General features: G+C 43.7%; 1 protein-coding gene across 11 annotated transcripts in view; it reads right to left on the bottom strand.

Annotated features, from left to right (window-relative positions):
* Window positions 1–1,170: 1,170 nt before the first annotated feature.
* The window catches only part of CASK (calcium/calmodulin dependent serine protein kinase), a 429,188-nt gene continuing 410,741 nt past the window's right edge, over window positions 1,171–19,617 (bottom strand). For 6 of the 11 annotated variants that reach the window (XM_030806425.1, XM_030806420.1, XM_004092436.3 and 3 more), the window contains 3 exons: window positions 17,223–17,425; window positions 10,148–10,231; window positions 1,171–6,810 (listed from right to left, as the gene is read on the bottom strand). In XM_030806425.1, coding sequence (XP_030662285.1) covers window positions 6,634–6,810; window positions 10,148–10,231; window positions 17,223–17,425 — 464 coding nt within the window. In that variant the 3' untranslated portion in view covers window positions 1,171–6,633. Of the gene's footprint in view, window positions 6,811–10,147; window positions 10,232–15,744; window positions 15,865–17,222; window positions 17,426–19,617 lie in introns of all 11 variants that reach the window. The other 5 variants (XM_030806416.1, XM_030806417.1, XM_030806419.1 and 2 more) reach the window with 2 other exon arrangements.

Below are 19,617 nucleotides of genomic sequence, written 5' to 3'. Positions count from 1 at the left end.
TTGCAACCTTCAGTGACCTTGAACTCTATTACCCTGCACCAATCTCATTGCATTCTTTTTGCATGATGTGCTGTTCATAGCGGTTCATGGAATGATCCCTAGTGTTATTTCTTCAGTTTATCGTATTATAGCAAACTGGGCAAAAACACAGAAAAGACATGTTTATTATATTTTTCTACCAGCTTAATATTGACATGTTGGATGTGTTTTAAATATCACGAAGTTCAAAAAAATGAGCTTAATGGTAGCATTTTGCTTTCTGTCCTCTGTATATCTAGGGTAAGAAGTCTGTACAAAAGTAACAGGATTTTCTGAACTAAAAGGCCAGGGGCTCAAATTTTGGGTCTGAATGTGGCCTAAACTCTTCTATACAATTTTTGTAGCGTGATATTTATTTGAGTAAAGCAAATAATCACTGGTAGTTTATGTTTCCTTCATATGGGTCTTCTGAAAGTGAGCCAGGTAAGCTCATTCAGGCCTGGGCTCTTTCTGGGGTGTGTGTGACACATACAAGTGTTGTCTCTGAAGCCACCATGGTTCCTTGCTTGGGCAAAGCGTAGGGCAAGGGCAGGGAAGGAATCGTGTGTAAACCAGGTTAGTGAGGCACACCAGGAAGCACGTCCCAGACTCCAGCCAGAGACCAAATCAAACCATGAAATCACAAAGGCATTGGGCAGAGCGGCAGTCCTGGAGCAGGCATCCTCCCACAGCTCTTGATGCAAATGTCAACCAAGGGCCACATTTTCCATGCTGTGGCACCTACACCACCGAAATCAATTTAGACTTCTATTTCTAGGAGACGTCACAACTTAGACTTTTTCTTTTTTCTTTTCTTTTCTTTTTTTTAAGATGAAGCTATTTTAAGCCTGCATCCAAATGCAAGCAACTGAGCTGGAACTGCTCGCAGGATGCCGTCTGTTAACAGCCATGGCTGAAGACTGAAACCTGCAGGATGGGCACCAGGAGCCTGGGGCGTGCTCCTTTACAGGGCCAGGAGCTGTCCCTCTGCAACACCCCCACCCCGCCCCAACCGTTGCGGGAAGGTGTCTGAGGCCTAACTGTGTGGATGAACTCTGCAGGAGCCTTTAGAAATCAGGCCATCCCTCTTCTTTTAACCCTCTGTTGTTTGTCCCCAAGCTGTTTGGCCTGCAATCTGAGGAGACAACTGCCTTTTCATGTTTTATACATTTTATTCATACATTTCTCCAACTTTGAAATGACAAAAGCCCAATTCTATGGTTTCCCATTACACAGCATCCTACAGGTATGTATATTCTACAAGGAATACTATGGAGTTTCTCTTCTTCCCCTGTCACACAAGATAACTGATTAGGGTTTCATCAACTTGTACTGTGCCGGCAGCGCACCAGCATTCTGGTTGTTCCGGCGACAGGGCAAAGGGATCAGGATGGGAGGGCGTGTGCTAAGGCATGTAAATAGATACACACAGAGAGAAAGAAAAGCAGGACATTTACAAAGAATCCAAACCTTTCCAATCCCTTCAGCTCCTGGGTGTTGAGGGACACCTCCTGCACAAACGCTCTTGCAAGCTAAGGCTCTGCTGTACCCTGCAAATACTTACAATTGGATACGGTGAAATATACAACAACCATTAACATCTCTCTCTTTTTATCACTGAGACAATACTTCAACACCTTTTATAAAAAGGCAATAATACATACAGAAAAAAGAACACGTCGGCAAAACTTTATGCAAAACCACCCCAGAACTGAGTTTGAATGGCGACACGCCTACACTGCAATTAAACACGATACTCGGGTCTCAGCACGTGAGGATTGGGCGGCCTTCACATCAGTCACGCTGCCTGCTGCACCCGGCAGCCGCCTACCTGCCTGCACAGATGACATTCCGGGAAACAGCTAAGACTGGAAATCAATTCCCCCAATTCTTGGTCTCTTCCAAATAAAAAAAAAAAAATAGGGGGAGCCACTCACTGTGGAGGAATGTCTGTTTCTGTTCCCAAGGACAACTCCCGCTACAGAGGTTGTACTTCCCCTGGGTCCAGAGAGGGTCACCCCTAAGCCTCTGTCAGTAAGAACACTGGCGTGTTCTCTCAGTCACACACCAGAGAGAATGGAGCTAACACATAAGTAGTAGCTAAATTCTGAGTTTCTGAGCATACGCAGAGATGGAGTTGTGCTTGGGGCCAGAAAGGAGGTCTCCTGTGTGGTGACAAACATCTCCTTCCATTTTCTTCTGCTCAGTCCATTTGCACAGGTTCAAAGGAGTTGATGGAGGGTCAGATGAGAGGTGGTGGGAGCTCAGGATTTTCTATCCCCACAAAGAGCTAAGACTTGGGAGTGCTGGCCCCAGAGATGGTGCGGCCCTCTTTCTCCTTCTGTTTCTGTGGGCTGTCTGCCCACCTGCTGCACAAAGCAAGGCAGGGGAAAGACCAGATGGGAACATGGTGGTGAATATCCTCTTTTTTCCCCTTTTCCCCCACTTCCTGGACGTATGTGACAGCTAAACTTCACCCACTAAGCTGGAAAATCCTGGACTCCCCATAGCTCCAAGTTTAAGGCAAACTGATGTGCGTGTGCACAGGCAAAGCCAATCAAGCCATGAGCTTGGAGGAGAGTCCTGTATCCAGAGATTCCAAACAGAGAGGGAAATCTTATTTCTAAAGGAGTTAGAAAAGGAAAGCCTCTGGCAAATGAAATGATCTGTGATTAAAGCTTGTAGCCTTTCTGTAAGCTGCAGTTAGAAGGAAAGCATCTTTCAATAGAAGAATTAATTAGAGGCGCAGAACAAGAGAGCCACGCTCAGGGACCTTTAACCTATTACAGGCTGTAATCACTCAGTATTGTAAGCCCTAGTCAAGAGGATGGAATTAGGAGGCTGTGTTCAGTTCTGAGAAAACATGAAACACACACGAGTTTGATAATAGGAAGCAAGAAGGAGGAGGGATGAGGACGACAAGGAGCTTGGTTTTGGAATGCCGATTCCAAGGTGCCTTCTCTTTCCAAAGAGACAGTGTGGGAGGCATTTCTATTAAGAATTTGTTAATCAAGCAGTTTTCTTGGTAGCTTTAGCAACACATTCTCTTTGCCCCAAGTTAAGAAACTGGCCTGAAATGAAAAAAAAAAAAAAAAAAGGACATGACATCAGTGGAGGACAAAAGAGAGCTGGCTTTGGGCTGCCTTGTTTTTCAGAGGCAGTTTCCACGCTGGGAATCTTCCTGGAGGGTGGTTCAATTGACTAAACTTTTTCAAGAAATAAACTTGAAGCCTTAATGAAGAGACAAATACAAGTCATTTAAAAACAAAAGAACTCTGCAGCGATCAGATCAAAGGCTGTAAAAAGATAACAGTAGCGGCAGCCCAGGCCTGCCTGGAGCACAGGGGAAGGCTTGGCCCACTGGCTGTCTCTAGCAGCCTAAGAAGGAATTGGACGGGGAACAGAACACCTCCTGCATTTCTACTGCAGTGGGGGACTTTGCGACATCTTTAGATATTCTGCCACCAATAGGATGGGCTGGGACGATGCCTTCTGAATGCAAATAGCAAGAAGTAGGTCAACCATTTCTTTTCCTCTCTGAGCAAATATTTTAAATCATCTCACCTGACAAGAGATACATTTAATTGCATTTAAAAAGGCTACAATGTTATCTTGACACTGGGAAACTTCCAGATGAATTAAATTGAGTGACATTTCCCTTTTTAGCATTAAAATGGGATATGCTGCATGTGCAAAGTAATTACTGTCTTGTGATTGGAAAATCAGGACGTTTCATCTTTTTAACAAATAATTCAACATATAAAAACACTCCCTTTCTTGCTGTGGGGAATGGAGTTGGGTGGGGGAGAGAACCTTCAAAATACGGCTCTCCAGTACTTCAATTGACCACTAATAAGATTTAGTACTCTAATCATTCATTCTGGTCTTTAAAAGAAAGAAAGAAAAAAAAAGTTCTGCTGATGGAATGGAAGCAGTAAAGAAGCTTTTAGCAATTTTCTCTGATTGCTTAGTGGACAACTGTAATGTAGCAGTAGCAGTAGCAGCAGCAGCAGCAATGTACTGAAACTACTCTGAATTCAGAAATTTAAGTATATGCAGCTAGGTCATAAAGACACTGCTTTAGAGAAGACATGTATTAGTGGAATGGAACAGATAACATCTTTGAGAAGTCAATGAATTCTGCATGCAGGGATTTCACCATCGGAATGATGGCAAGAATGATGCCTGCCTGTGTGCTTCTCAGAGGATGTATAAAGCCACTGAGGACGAGTGCTACAGTGCCTGTGAATTCTGGGGCCACAGACATCTAAGTTGGCATTGCTTTTCTCCTCCTCTGCTTAATCCACCTTTATAAACATGGCAGATGGCTTAAGACAGGCATCATCAGCATCTCTGGAGATGTGGGCTCAAAGGGCAAGTGGGGGCGTGGGGGTTTCCACTAGAGGGAGGGAAGTTTCTGTTTCCCATGTGTTAGTTGTAGTTGTCTTTGTGCTTCACCAGAAAAGAGGTAGAGTGGGCACCTTCACACTAAGAGCCCGAACTGTGGTCAGTACCATACCAGCAATGACTGTCTGGCCTTGGCATCTATCAGATTTGAATCAGTCCTAACACAGCCCTAAACAACTCTTTGAAGGTTTCTCTCTCCATCTAGCATGAGACCACTGTTGAGCTTGTCTCTGGTTTGGTGGCTTGCTCACCCCACTGTGGGGCCCAAACAGAAGTAGTTCACTCAATACCTTGTTAGTAAGTTGCAGACTCATCTGGTCACTGGCAAAAAGGACAACATCAGAAAAAAAAAATCGCCACCATTTCATAATAGGCGATGGGGGGCGGAGGCGGGTAGGGTGTTGACAACGTAAAAGAAGTATACTAATGCCTTCTCTGTTTGGTCCTTTAAGAGGAGCTGTTCGGCTCAGAACACACCCTGCACATCCTGCCAAGGCACAAGGTGACAAGGCCATCTAACCTACAAGAAGCAAAAAACGATGGTATGTTTTCAAGGATCACAGGTTAATACAAGCACTTCACACCCTCACACGCTAATGAAAAACATTCTACTGACCTCTGGCAAAGAGTCTGAGAACCCCAGCCCAAATCTCCTGTATTGGAAGAATGTGACTTCATGGAAGGGTTATGAGATGGTTAATGTCTCTAAAGCAACAAGGACAGATGATTCCCCTGTGCCAAGGGATACAGCAAGAGGAAGGAGAGACCACAGGTGGCCTCCAGTACACCCGTGGCCCTTGGGCGCATGGCTCTGTGCGAGTCAGACATGGTCCAGCTGTGCTCTGGCAGGCTACTTTGTCGCCCTGCCAACTGATACTCACTCCTGGGCCTTCAAAGTTTCGATGAGCATCTAACAAATTATACAATTGTAAAGATTATCAGCTTGGAAGCCTGAACAAATCTGTAATGAAATGAAGGACCCAAAGGCATTTAATTATTGAACACATAAAAGGAAGTATATTTAAAAAAAATTGGTCAAACTGTCCTGTTAGTTATCATTTTAAAGGAATTTACAGGGCTGTTATAGATGATTCTTTTGGAATATTTCAGTTTATAGCAAATGCCTAAACTGGTTTCTTCATTGCACAGTATTTTCTCTTAAAATGGGTGCTTTAAAACAATTACATACAGATTAAAAATCCTCATTTCTTTGCTTAATTAAAATGTTAATACTCTTAGACAACACAGATCTGAAATGGTGAAACCAGCAATTCCCCCCACCCCACCTTACAACAAATTAAATTGAGACAAAATTACAAACACATTTCACTACATGATTATTATTAATAAAAATCAGTTTCTTTTTTTTTTATAAAGTTGCCCAAAATGCAAGGGATGTGCATAGGTTTACAACTTAGTCATAATAGCATTTTATTCTTATTCCCCTGGGTGTGCCCCATGAACGGAATGTAGAATGTACTTTGCTGTAGATTACAGATTGTTTTGTCCAACACAGACACACCGACAGCATAAACGCTCGCGACTGTCCACATGCATTAAGAGTCAAGACCCAACTTCAAATCTCTAAAAGGTTTACAGGGTGCTTCAAAGAGACAGTATCACATTATCTGGATGTTACATAAAGGACTTAAAAAAAAATACTATTCTAAAAAAAAAAAGGAGAGAAAAAAGGCCTTTAAAAATTTATGACTGTTTTGTAATCACTACACTAATTATTTCAAATAAATAAAGGAAAGAAAGATATTCCAATATTCCAATCCATAAAATCAGACTCTAAAAAGAATGTAGTGTTCCACCCCCAGTCAAGGTAACAGAATCATTGTTTATTATTATTAAAATAGATTATAGAAAGCAGCATCTATTTTGTGCAGTTTTTAGGGGCCTTGGAAATAAAAAGCTATGATTTCCAAAAATATAACATTCCAAAGGATTGAATAATACATACATTTAAAGATACATTTTATTAAAGTTTAGGAGAACTGATTAAAAAAGATACTGTCTCTTTAAATTAGTGTGTAATTGTTTTTCTCCTCCTATCTATTTGGACATGACAATAATTATAAATGTAGGTCACACTACAACTAGGTAGTCTCTAGGGACCATGACCTGCTGACACAAGGCCGATAACAAAGAGGCTTTTCCACGAATGAGGTGCTCCCAGTTATGCTCAGATATCTGGGGAGAGGCCTAATAGACCCAGGAGACAGGGACCCACTGTGGGGCTGTGCACACGAGCTCAACAGCTTCCTCCAGATGTCTGATTGTCTCATCAATTTCATTGTTGATAATTGTGAGATCGAAGTAGTGTGCATATGTTCTCTGTAAGATGTCAGACTCCTTCTGCAGACGCTGAAGAGATTCATCCTAAATGGTGATAAGATGGAGGGAGGGGTGGGCATGAGAGGAGGGAAAAGCAAACAGAAGAGAGAAATCAGTTGGATTCATTCTCTTTTCACATTTTTGTTCATCCCAGTGTCAGAAACAGTCAAGGCCAGACCCTGACATGCCATATGCCAGCATGAGGCCAAGTCCGCTCCATGACAGAGGAGACAGTGATTGCTCAACATGCAACAGAGGGTCCATGACAAAGCAGACGAACCAGAGAAAACAGACGCTCTTCAGGAAACACGCCACCCCCACTCAGGCCTAGCTGTGCCTGTTCACAGAGTCAGGCTTGGTAGGGCCATGCCAGGTGTGGGTTACAGTGGCTATGGTGGCCCAAACAGGCCAGCAGGAAGCCCCCCCGCCCTAGCCTCAAGCCATTCTCCCAATTGGCGAGAGGGCCATGGTGGCAAGGCTGGAGCTCTTTGCCCCACTCCCCTTGGTCCTCCACACTCACTGGAGCCAGGCCTCAGGGCCCAGCTGTGTTTGCACCAACAAGTCCCTGCCCTTGGATGACAAATTAAGTTGTATTTTTTCCTCTTGTACTTAAAGGTGCCACACGTTCCAGGAATTCAATTACATATAATGGCACTCACTCAATAGCAGCTGATGCCAGAGGCAAAAGCTCTTTGAGTGCTACAAATAATGGCTGGAATAAGGCTGTTTCCCCAATAAACAGCACCTGGCATCTGATGAATCCCCCCAAATTGGTCTGCATTAGAAGCGGCAGACAAATGTCACTGTTCGTAGGTCCTCATATCTCTTATGAAAAAAACAGAAGGAAGAGAAGCTACTGAACTCTAGGGAGGTTTGCTGCAACAAAGGATGTTCCCTAAGCTGCAGCTTGCCACAGATTTTAAGAACTCTCGCAAGAGGGATCCAACAGGAGGAGGGAGTTTAGGGTCCCAGCTTTGTCATGCAAGTACAGCTTCTGCTACAGTGGCAGTTCTTTCAAGACAGGGGTCTCTTAAGAGCCACCAGAAAGAAGTCTGCCTCTATATCTTCGCAAGTCAAATTTGTCATGCTGAACTCCCAAAGGGCAAGTTCAACCTTGACACTAGGGAACTTTGTGAGTCAAATTAACCACCCCCTACCTGCCAAACACTAGGTGGGTGAGCTCTTGGGCTGTCTTAAATATACATAGAGATAATGAAATACCTCTTTATTTGATTAGTGGCTCTCCCTCCAGCTAGGGCATAAACTTGTCTTGTGTGCCCTGTAATTGCTGTGCCCCAGCATTAGGCATAGTGCCTTACACATAGTTAGTGCTTAATAAATGCTGTCAAAAGAACAAGCACTTGTCTGACTAGTGCCAGTCATTATAGGGTTTTATAAGTATTAAACCTAAAATCAAGAGACTGAGCAATTCTTCCAGGAAATGGGGGCTCTGGGTGACAGAGACAGATCTCCAGAGAAAATAAAAGATGCGGTACCTTCAAGGACCTAGGAGCCATAGTGCCCAGTACTGGCTTAGGGCCCCTCCCCTCCTCTTCTCTAAGGCCCCTCTGTTATTGGCAAGAGACCCTTCCTGGGAGGCTGCTGGGAGGTCCAGGCAAGCCTCAGCTCTCTGGGTACAGCTCTCAAGAAAGGGGACTAGAAGTGAGATAAAGAGACTTGCTTGATTCTGTCCTGGCACTGCAGTGGGCATGCGCAGACACCACAGCAGACAGGAACTCAATCTTTTCTCTCAGGGCACTCTGAACCAAGAATGTCCTACCTGTTTTGTCCTCTTTTACAGGCATTTCAAAGCAGGACAGGGCATGCTTTGAATGTTAGTGTTAAGTACTACAGTGTAGATAAGACCCCAGTTAATCATCACCTTCTAGTTCGGCTTGCACTTAAAAAGCATAGTATTTTCACTGTGGCTTTACTTTATAATCAACACAATGCAAAAAACGCCATTTTAGCAAACGTGCATTCACCCAAAGACAGGAGTGCTTCCTACCAGGATGAAAAGGAACAATTCCTACAACATCACTCTCTGGCACACGGGATTCTATTTGAATATATAGTCCTGAGCCTCAAAAACCACTAGCAGAGTTTATGATTTGCTCAGCAAGCTGGGCTGATGAAAATATTCAAGAAAATTTATGGCTGAAAGTATCACATTTTTAATGTAGGTCTCTTTACAGAAAAATAAAGCTCCCTCTTAAGAATCTTTTAAGACGAAGCTATATTTGTCAGTCTCTTCCTCGACAACAGCTTGTCTGTGTGCTTGACTCACACGTGAGCAGGGTTTAACTCAGTGAAAACAAAATGCCTTTATTCTAACAGCAAAAGCAAGGATTTGTGGGAACAAAGTGTCTACATTCTAAATCTATTAAAAGAAACACGGCTGTATTTCACCACCTCCTAGCTGGTACTTACAGGCAATTTTCTGCACCATTTTGGCAGCTATGGAAAATTAGTAAAAGGGCAGGAAAACAGGCAAAACAAAAACAAAGCAAAGATGATGATTCAAGAAAAATACATGGCAACTGAAGGATAAAAGCTAACCACAATGTGGAGTTTCAAACATGCTTGTGTATTAAATAAGATGGGAAGGTAGAATTTTACAAAGGAATATACCTCTTGCAGATGAAATGACAAAAACATAATGACAGAAAATAAGAGTAACATAGGTAAATCAAAATCCTGAATCTTCCTTAAAGGTACACAAAGGGAAAATTTCCAAGCCATGATTTAACTAGATTTTAAGCTTGGGTGAGTTTAGGTCAGTGTTGACTGAACAGAGTCAATCAAGAGTCCTCTGATGATTTCTAGAACCTGAGAAAGCAATGGTCTTCAGGAAGACTTTGTATAAGAGTCTCCTCTTAACTAAGGAACCGACAGCAGATAGGCACTGCTACACTTAGCAGACACATGGTAACTACCCTTTGATCTGCTCAGCAATGGAAAACCTTCTAAGTCGGCAGCCAACTCTCATGAGCACCACGTCTGTGGCAGTTTCTGACTTGAGCTGGCTTGACAGTGGACAGAGCTGATTTCTAGGTTTGGTAGTCTCCAGAGGCCTGGAGAGAAATTCCACAAAGGTTCCACTCCAGGGGCTGCATAATCCCTATCCGGAGAGGGAGTAGGCTGGCAGCCCTGGAGGTTGTGAGACACCTGGGACGCCTCGGTCCTGGTGGGAGTGAGGGGGTTTGTCCTCAGATTTTAGAAGTCAGCTTACTGATAAGGCTGTCCCATGTAGCATTCTATTCCACATCCCATTTCATCAGAGCAGCCTTGCTGCAAATGTAGACTGACATGCTTCTGACTGTGCTGGGGAGTAAGGCTTGATCTTTACAGCTTATTTGGGGAAAAACAGATTGATTCTTACCTCATTTAAACCTGGAGTAATAGTTGGTGCAGCAATGAAAACAACAAAAGGAGCAAACTCCGCAGTTCTTAGGACCTTCAGTGCCTGTGTTAAGAAAAAAAAAAAATCCCGACTTAAAAGAAGAAATAACTAATGTAACTTTCAAATGAGTCTATAAAAATGTTTATACAACTGAAAATTCCAAGCTCTTGGCTCAAATTTTTGGCAAGGTATTATTAAATTTACCAACTTTATACATAACTTATATTACTTTTTTCTAAAGGATGGACAATAGCCATCAGAAAATAAAAGTTGGCAAACTGGACATTTTTCTTATGACTCATGAATCAATCTACTTTTCTTCATAAAAGTTAACACTGATTATGTTGGTTAATGTTCATTTAAACCTGGCTATTAGTTGTAGCCTGAATTTTAATCAACAGGAAATGGATTTAAGGGGAGACTTGGACCTGCCGGCTGGTTTTACCACTAATCTGGAGGCCACTCCCTCACATTTCAAATTTCAAATTGCTAGCCAAGGATTGCTAGCAAATCTGTCCACTGTAACTGTGTGTTGCTCTGCAGAAAAGCCCCCTGGGACTCCTGGGGAAGGGGGAACCTTGCCCAGGGCTGGAGTTAGGAGCCCTAGACTTTGTGTCTTAGTCCTGTCGCCAAAGACACTGTGTGGCTGCGGGCAATGTGTAGGCACATGAGAAAATGCTGCACTCAAGACAGAAGGGCCTCTGAGATCCCTTTCAGTTCCCTTCCAAGGCACTGAAAACCTCTAAATGCAAGCTACTAGTTTGGATAGATATACTGCAACGCTGCAATCAGACGCTGTGGGAGTTGATTCTGCTAAGGGATTACTGTTTCAGCTCCTGCCCAGGAGGATATGATTATCTTGGAGGTTACAAATTCCCTTCCAAGGAACAAAACCCAACACATACAGGTACCCAATTCACAAGTGACTGACATGTGATTAATTCATATGCGCTGGGGTAAATATCTTGCTGTCATTTACACAAGAATTTAACTATCCCGCTCCCCACATATTTTGCTTTCTAAATGGTCTTTAAATTTGCTTGCTTCGTGCTATTCCTATTGCTCCATCTTTTGCCCAGCTTATTGTAATAGTAATTAGACTGGTCGCCCTGCCTCTGGTTTTGCTGCTTTCCAGTCCATACTCTACCCTGCTACTGGAATGATCTTTCTGAAATTCAAAACCCATGGCTCCCCTGCTCAGAATTCAACAGTTCCCTCTTGGCCTCAGGATAAACTGTATACTCCTCAGCATGAATGTCACCTCTCTCCCTCACAAGCATGCCTATGCTTAACCTCTTCAGCCTTTCTCTCTGCCCCTTTGGCTCCATGGACCAGCCTTCCTGAACTACTTTCAGTTCCAGAAAGGGCCAGACTCTCTCTGGCTTCCTGGCCTTTTGACTTACTACTCCCTCTGCCTGGACCTCCCATCCTCTCTTCCCCTTCCCCACTTGCTCTTTTGCTTGGCTGAGTAATCCTTCGGAACTCAGTACTGATGCTCTTTTCTTTGGGAAGTCCTTTGTGAGCTCTGAGACCGTCCCATGTGCTCCTGAAGTACCCATCACATGGGAAACCCAAGACAAGACCCCAGGGACTAGTGGGTACCCTCCTTGAGGGCAGGGACTGTGCCTTGTTCAGCTGTCTCACTCATGCCCAATACGGCACCCAGCATAAACTGCCCTTATGAAAAAATTAAAATGTAAAAATAGTATATATAATTTGCACAGAATTTATCTTGTCTTTTAAGGCAAGTTCATCTACAGAGCACTCTACTCTCTTGGCTGAAGGGACTCTCTTAGCCTCTTTGTGCATACAGGCACGTAAGAGACAAATTTGACATGAAAGCTTCTTTCTTTTTTTAGTGCAAGGTTGGCTTTCACTAGGATTATATTTCTGAATTTTAGTCACACAGCATCTTCTTGTGGGTTGAGGGAGACTGGTACATTGTATTTATCCATCAAAGTTTTTTAATTCTTAAAGTCCTAGGCTCTGATTCTTCTGGTAAGAAAGCTCCTTAAGCTTGCATATGTTAATTTTTGAAAGAGGTAACTGGCAATTTCTTTGTCAATCCTTTTGTGGCTGAAGACTTAAGCAAGGAACAAACATTATGACGAAGTCCATATATAGCTCAAGCAAGCTAACAGGGATCTTCACTTAGAAATATTCTTTATGTCAGTATTATCCTAGGCCTTTTCTCCTTCCTTCCTATGCTCATAGATCAGGTGAATACAGGGTCAGCTGAGACAAGGTTTTCTCATCACCCCTACTCCCGGTCACACACATATACCCATCCCATAGCCTGCTTCTGGGCAACTGAGATGGGAAAGAATCCAATTTGCTTCTATCCCCAAAGCTACTCTAAGTGCTAGATGGAAGTCCACTCAGCCTGGATGCTGAACGGAACCCACAGATGAAGTAGAGAATGACACCCTGGGCATGAAATGTTTTTTTTCTCTACTCAGTGGCCCAGCCTGCCAGCTACCCAGTCCTTCTCATGTTTTCCATTCCAGCTATCACATTACAACAGCAGAAAACAAACTGCTTGGAACATTAGTTTAGCTTCCTGTAGACTGCCCATCTCTGCACTGCATTCACGCCCTTGGTCTATATCCAGAGACTGCACTCACCGCATAAAACCATCAATGGTGGCCATGTTCCTCACATTGCCAAATGACTCTTATGTCTATGAATCAGGTTATATTCCTTGATTTCCTTTTTTTTGCCCTGGTTGTCAGGAAGTTCAGAGCCAAATTTAATGTTTATCACAGTAACTAAAGTAGCCCTGTGGTTAGCATATTTGCTTTCTCCTCCTTTTTGTGGCTTTTTCTATTTCTATACTTTATTATTGTACTTTCAAAAATTCTAAGATGCCTCAAATCCTGATTGAGATTTTCCTGTCTAGTCAGCCTCATATCTTCAGCAGACTCACCACACATTTCCTCGCCTGTTCTTGAAGGTCTTTGTGCCATACTCTGCACTACTTACGGGTCTCAAGTAGGTGCCACTTTTGGTGCTGTGGTAGCCTGGCTGAGGTTCAGAGTTACTTCAGGGACAGGAAATGGAATTGCTCACAAGGATTCCCCTCTCTCAGGCAGTTAATAGGTGACTTAAAGATGAACTCTAAACCCACTTCCTTTCTGACTCAGGATGAGGCACAAATTTTTCAATGTTCATGGGCAAATACTTCTCTCCGAATCTCTCTGGGATTCGGAGAGAGAGACAGGGACAGAGAGAGAGACAGAGAGTGAGAGAGAGGGGAAGAGGGAGAGAGAGAGACAGAGAGAGAGAGAGAGAGAGTGTGTGTGTGTGTGTGTGTGTGTGTGGAGAGAGAGAGAGAAACAGGGACAGATATGGACAGGGAGAGAAAGAGCATGCTCTAGAAAGATCACTGAGAGCATGCTAGATTCAGATAGTCAAAGTAACATTAATTTAACATTTGTGGAGATAAATTGATTCTATGGCTTGGCTATGGCCAATAATTAATCTCAGGTTATTATCCTCAAGGAATAGAAACTCATTTGACCCAAGTGTATAAGATGCAGATATCTATTCTGGTTTGCAAACTTAAAAGGCACACAGGGGCAAGCATATGAGTCATTTTGTACAAAAATCTAAGGGTTTAGGAAGAGAGCAGTGATCCCAGAACCCATCTCAAGAGAGCTAACTGATTTCACAAAATAGTCTCTGGTTCAGAACCTGGCTCTTGTTTTAAACTATGGATTTTCCTAACAAGACTGTATGCTACCTCTTGATGATGACCTCTTCCGCTGTGGGCAAAAGCAAAACTACAAATATTCTGCTACTATTAACTTTTCCATGCTACAAATGGATACATCAGAATAAAGTTAAAATCTAAAACCATCACATTAAGCTCTGATTACACACTGGGGCTATTACGGTTTCAGCTTTAGGGGCACAGATTATTTTCTGAGCCATAGCTTTATTTTCATGAGAAATAAATTCTATAGTTTTTCTTAGGTTTGACTGAATTATAGATTTTTCTGAACGTTTAAAAAAAATGAGGCTTTACATTGTACTACTATGGATAAGGTGAACCATCTTAAGGATTCCCAGGGTTACCTCTTCTAGGGTGGTACAGTGAAAGGAAGTGGGGATTTATTGTAAAAGAATAAAAATTTAAAAATCAACACAGTTCAACTTCACACCTCACTTTCAATTGGCTGTAAAGCCTTAATCGAGTCACAATTATGTTAAGCCTTGGTTTCTCCATCTACAAAAGTAGATACTGATCTCCAGCTCATAGGGTTACAAGGATTAGGTAAGGAGTCATAATACCTGGCAAAATATACAGCACTATAAGAACATAATCTATTACTATTTTATGAGAAGCTAGGTTATTAATTTCTTTCTAGTTTCATGTCTTTACCATCATCCTCTAGCTTTAAAGTTGGACCACAACATCTTATCATATAGTATTATTAGACGTGCTCAATTGGGCCTCAGTTGTCTGAAATAAGATGGCATAAAGTATTAGGCCTGCACTAAAAGAGCTGGACATGTGTTAGGTGGTTTTCCTATGGTCCACATGTAGTTTGGCAGAAGTGAGAGGATTCTAAAAAACGCCACAAGGCCCTTCTGTTATGGACAGTTTTGGATGTACAATGAGGAAGGAATTTCATCCTCACCATCTTGTCTTCTGAATTGTATTCTTAGCTCCTGACCCTGTGCTTGACATATAATAAGGGCTTAATACAAGTTTGTTGGATTAAACTGTCTGTGAGATACAGTAGAGGGGTCATCTAAGAAGCTGGAGTGGGAAAGCGGGGATGGAGAAAAATGTCCTAAGGAGAGAGCCTCACTGGAGCAATGAGGCTCTGCCTGAAAGCAAGTTGTTCATGGTCACGGGCATCCTGAAGGCAGGATGAAGGCCTCGTCCAGCTGAGGAGACTGGGCTGAGGGCAGAGAAGCCCGACAGTGAAGCCCAGTCGGTGCAGACTGCGGGCATCCTCAGCCGTACTGTGGTATGCAATGGTCATTGTGAGACCAGGACTAGCATGAGGCTGGCCTGCGCAGGAGGGCCTGGGACCAGTGTGGTCAACCAGACCAACAGGAGGAGCAGGACCTGGGCAATCCCTATCCCCAGGGCCGCTGGCCCAAAGAGGCTCAGGCAGCCAGGATGCCTATGGCCGGCCCTCAGGGCTAGGTGGATCTGAGAGATCACAGTTCTGAGAGGCAGGGACCCAGGAAGCAGGAGAGAAGAGTGCAGGTGAGCTCATCCAGCACTCAGGGGAGCAGAGGAGAGTGCCCAGCCGGGGTGAGGAGGTGCTTTGGGGCCAATTGCAATGGGTGAAAGTAACTGCTGTGGGTGTCCTGAGGAGGCTGAGAGAAGTGTCTCCCACTCAGCAGTGCAGAGCAATGCATGGCTGTGCAAGGGCAAGGAGACAGGGAGAGCTGGACGCTATGGGTGGAGCAGCAGCAGCAGCGGCAGCAGCAGCAGTGGCGGTGGCGGCGGCAGCAGCAGAGGCAGGTAAGGCAGAAAGCCCTCGAAAGTGGACTTAGATAATGCAGAGGGAGTCTGAGGAGCCCTGCAGCCAGCATACTGCTAGAGACATTACTACCAGCAGAAAACGACGTTCAGGTGAAGACCAGTGTGGAACCCAAGGAGAGGATGTCGAAGACCAGGACCAGGATTGAGACTTTGCCTCTAGCCACCCCTGGCCAGAAGATTTTTCCAATCCCTAGTAAGGAGGGATTAGTAGTTAAACAAAAATCAATCTGTGGTACACATCATATATTTAGTTCTATATAGGTCCAAGTTAATTGTTAAGTAAACGGCAGTGTTCACCCTACTGCTGCTTTCCTCCCTAGCCCCTTAAACAGATCCTTTTGTGGTTTCCAAAGTTCCAAGTTCAAGAACCCCATCAGGTGTTGTAAATGGAAATGGTGAACCCACTGGCCACGAATTAGGATCCCGGAGCCCAGAAACTGAGCTGTCAGGTCCCAGGTCACACAGACTCTGGTTATATAGGTTCTGTCCTTGCTTTAGGGATGGTTAGGGGACCAAGTCTCATACAGTGGCCCCTGAACAGCGATTCGCCCTGCCTAGGATAGCCAGGTAAGCCTCCTGATCAAACACAGCCTGCTTGAGGGAAGCTGGTCTACTATTTCAGCAGGTAGCATACTGGTTCTATTTCTAAGTGTTAAAGGAGATTTGGTACAGATCGGTCCTAGAAATGGCAGACCCGGGAGTCACATGGGCACCCACAAGCCTCTCCTATAACCCACCTTGATGTCTACAACTCCCAAATCCTTCCTACTGTACTTTACCTCCCATATCTACTTGGTTTGTACTCAGAGATGAAAAAACAGCTTGTCAGCATTTTTGATGTAAAGCCTTCAGCTTTCTCTTTTTCAAGTTTAATAATTCCTATTGCAAGACATATCTAGAAACCATTTCATCATCTCTGTGTCTGGCTCTCTTTGGAGTCCTCTTCCAAGTCTTTATCTCTCTCCTAGTTTTCGCTCAGTGTCAGGCATTGTGTTCAGGTAAGGAAATGGCAGAGGCTGAGAGCCACCATAGGTTTCCATCCCTGCTGTCTCTGACATCTGGGCTCACTCATGCTTGCTTTCATAAAGCTAGTGCTGTGTTTCAGACCCAGGCCCCAGGATCAGTTTCTCACTGGAGATTAACATAATGTGCTGGTAGAGGCTCTGATGGTCCGGCGTGAGCTGTACCCAGAGAGGGAAGGTGGCTGTTGTGATAACAAAGTGCCAGAGCCTCATCCTGAGGTTGGATGATCGTAGGATTTCTGGCAGGCGTAGACCCAATCAGGAACCTTATTGAGCTTCTGCATATAATAAACCTCTTAAGAGAATAATCTCTGCTTCTTAAATACATGGTGTGTGCACCGAGTCCAAAGATTAGTCAGCTGGCATTCTAGACTGTGAAACCCCAATGCCTCCATTACTGACACTTTTCTGTAGTTTATGAAATTATTATGTGACCTGTGACTTTCTGATGGCATTTTTGATTTCAGAATCTGTGCTTATGGGCATGCAGGCAGGATGTCAGACATTCGGGGAGGCTGGACATTACCTGAGGCTCCACGTCCAGTATTGCAATCAGCCCCTGCTCGTGGATCTTCCGGATGGTCTCCAGTTTTGTCCCATACATCGCATCCTCGTGGCTGCCGTACTCCAAGTACTCGTTATTAGAGATGTCTTGCATCATTTGGTCATGAGATACAAAGTAATAATTCTTTCCATTTTCTTCATCTTTCTTTGGAGGTCTGGTTGTATCTGCAAAGTCGCATGGCAGAAGAGGTTTAAAAGGCTGAGCTGATGAGCTTACTACCCTCCCAACAGATTTACTCAAACCCAGTCTCTTCCTAAAAGCGGTGGATTCTTTAGCATATATCTCATATCCCCTGTTCTCACCCCCAGTGGCTTTGCAGAACTAAATTCTAGAAACCATATTTATCTGTGTGCATCACACCATAGTAGCCAGTGAGTTGTCTGGTTTGGTGAATCTTTCAGTGTTCAGGTGAGATGTATTTTATCCCTTCATGAACCACCACAGGAGGAAGACATGAAATGACCCAAGATTAATATAACTCACTGTATGCCTTAATGCAGTTGGGTCTTGTGTAGAAGGAAAAAAGGAGAATAAAAAAATGGAAAACTGCATATAGTTAAATTTAAATAAGCCAAAATTAAATAAAATTCAAATTTTAGTTTCTCAGTCTCACTAGCAGCATTTCAAGGGTTCAATAACCACGTATGGTTAGTGGCCACTGTACTGGACTGCACAGACATCATACTGTCATTGTCACAGAAAGTTCTATTGAAAAGTGATGGTCTATAACATCTTGCAAAAGGAGAATGTTAGGATACAGCAAAAGGCATGTTACACTGAAAACACAGTGACTGTGGCCAGACATACCCATAATTATTATGGAAGACCTAAATCAGGAGGTGACAAAGTGGCTTATGGGCCAAATATGGTCTACTGCCTTTTTTTATTTTTTATTTTTATTTTGGAGACAGAGTCCCACTCTGTAGCCCAGGCTGGAGTGTGGTGGTGCGATCTCAGCTCACTGCAACTTCCGCCTCCTGGGTTCAAGAGATCCTTGTGCCCTCAGCCTTCCGAGTAGCTGGGATTATAGGCGTGTACCACCATGCCCAGCTATTTTTTGTATTTTCAATACAGACGAGGTTTCACCATGTTGGCCAGACTGGTCTCAAACTCCTGACCTCAGGTGATCTGCCCGCCTCAGTCTCCCAAAGTGCTGGGATTACAGGTGTGAGCCACTGCACCCGGCCACCTACTGTCTGCTTTTGTAAACAAAGTTTTATTGGAACACAGCCATGTGCTTTTGTTTACATATTGCCTCTGGTTGTTTTCATGAGACAACAGCAGAGCTAAGTGCTTGTGACAGACTGTATGGCCTTAAAGCCTCAAATGTGTACTATCTGGTCCTTTACAGAAAAGGTTTGCCCACCCCTCACCTAAGTGAGTGTAACTGAAGTATGTGCCAATAAGCTCTAGTTCTGTGGATACTAATAGGACCAGTATCCTGCAAAACACACTTTAGGAAATGTTTTTCTAGATGAGCCAGGAACACTGGTTTTAATATGCTCTCTCTCTCTCTCCCTACCCCCCTTTCTTTTCTCCCTTCCTTCTCTTTTTTTCCCTCTCTCTCTCAATTTCTTCGCTTCCTTCTTTCTTTGAGAAAGAACAAATTTATGCTACTCTCTTCTGTGTACATGAGCCTAAACTAATGGGGAATTCCCCCTTTCCTGCTAGCCTGTTAGAACATCAAGTGCTCATGGTCATCAAAATGTGGACATTTTAAGAGAAGCCCTTTCTCTAGGCACATCAAAACCTGAAGAACCGGTGTTACTATTTATTTATTTATTGAGACAGGGTCTCGCTCTGTTGCCCAGGCTGGAGTGCAGTAGCAAGATCTCAGCTCACTGCAACTTCCACCTCCTGGGTTCAAGCAATTCTCATGCCTCAGCCACCCTCATAGCTGGGACTACAGGTGCGTGCCACCACGCCTGGCTAACTTTTGTATTTTTAGTAGACACGGGGTTTCACCACATTGGCCAGGCTGGTCTCAAACTCCTGGTCTCATGTGATCCACTCACCTCGGCCTCCCAAAGTGCTGGGATTATAGGCATGAGCCACCGCGCCTGGCCAAGAACTGACATAATATATTGATGTTGTACTATCTTCAGTCATCTCAGTAGTTGGATATATGTTATATACACATATGGGGTCAAATATTTCAAAGACTAGTCATGATTGACATCATCAAAGTTAAGTTTTAAAACCAAACTAGTTAACTGGCCATTTAATAACATGGAAGTTCAGTTGTTACGTGGTTAAGAAGCTAATGTTAGCTAAGCTTGCTGTACTCATGATCTAGACATAAGGAGAATTAAAAGAACACTTCAAAGTGTTTTACTAGAAAACCCCGGTAGTGCCA

This window comes from Nomascus leucogenys, chromosome X, assembly GCF_006542625.1.
Source record: "Nomascus leucogenys isolate Asia chromosome X, Asia_NLE_v1, whole genome shotgun sequence".
NCBI classification, from domain to species: domain Eukaryota; kingdom Metazoa; phylum Chordata; class Mammalia; order Primates; family Hylobatidae; genus Nomascus; species Nomascus leucogenys.
This window is presented reverse-complemented; position numbering and strand designations above follow the sequence as displayed.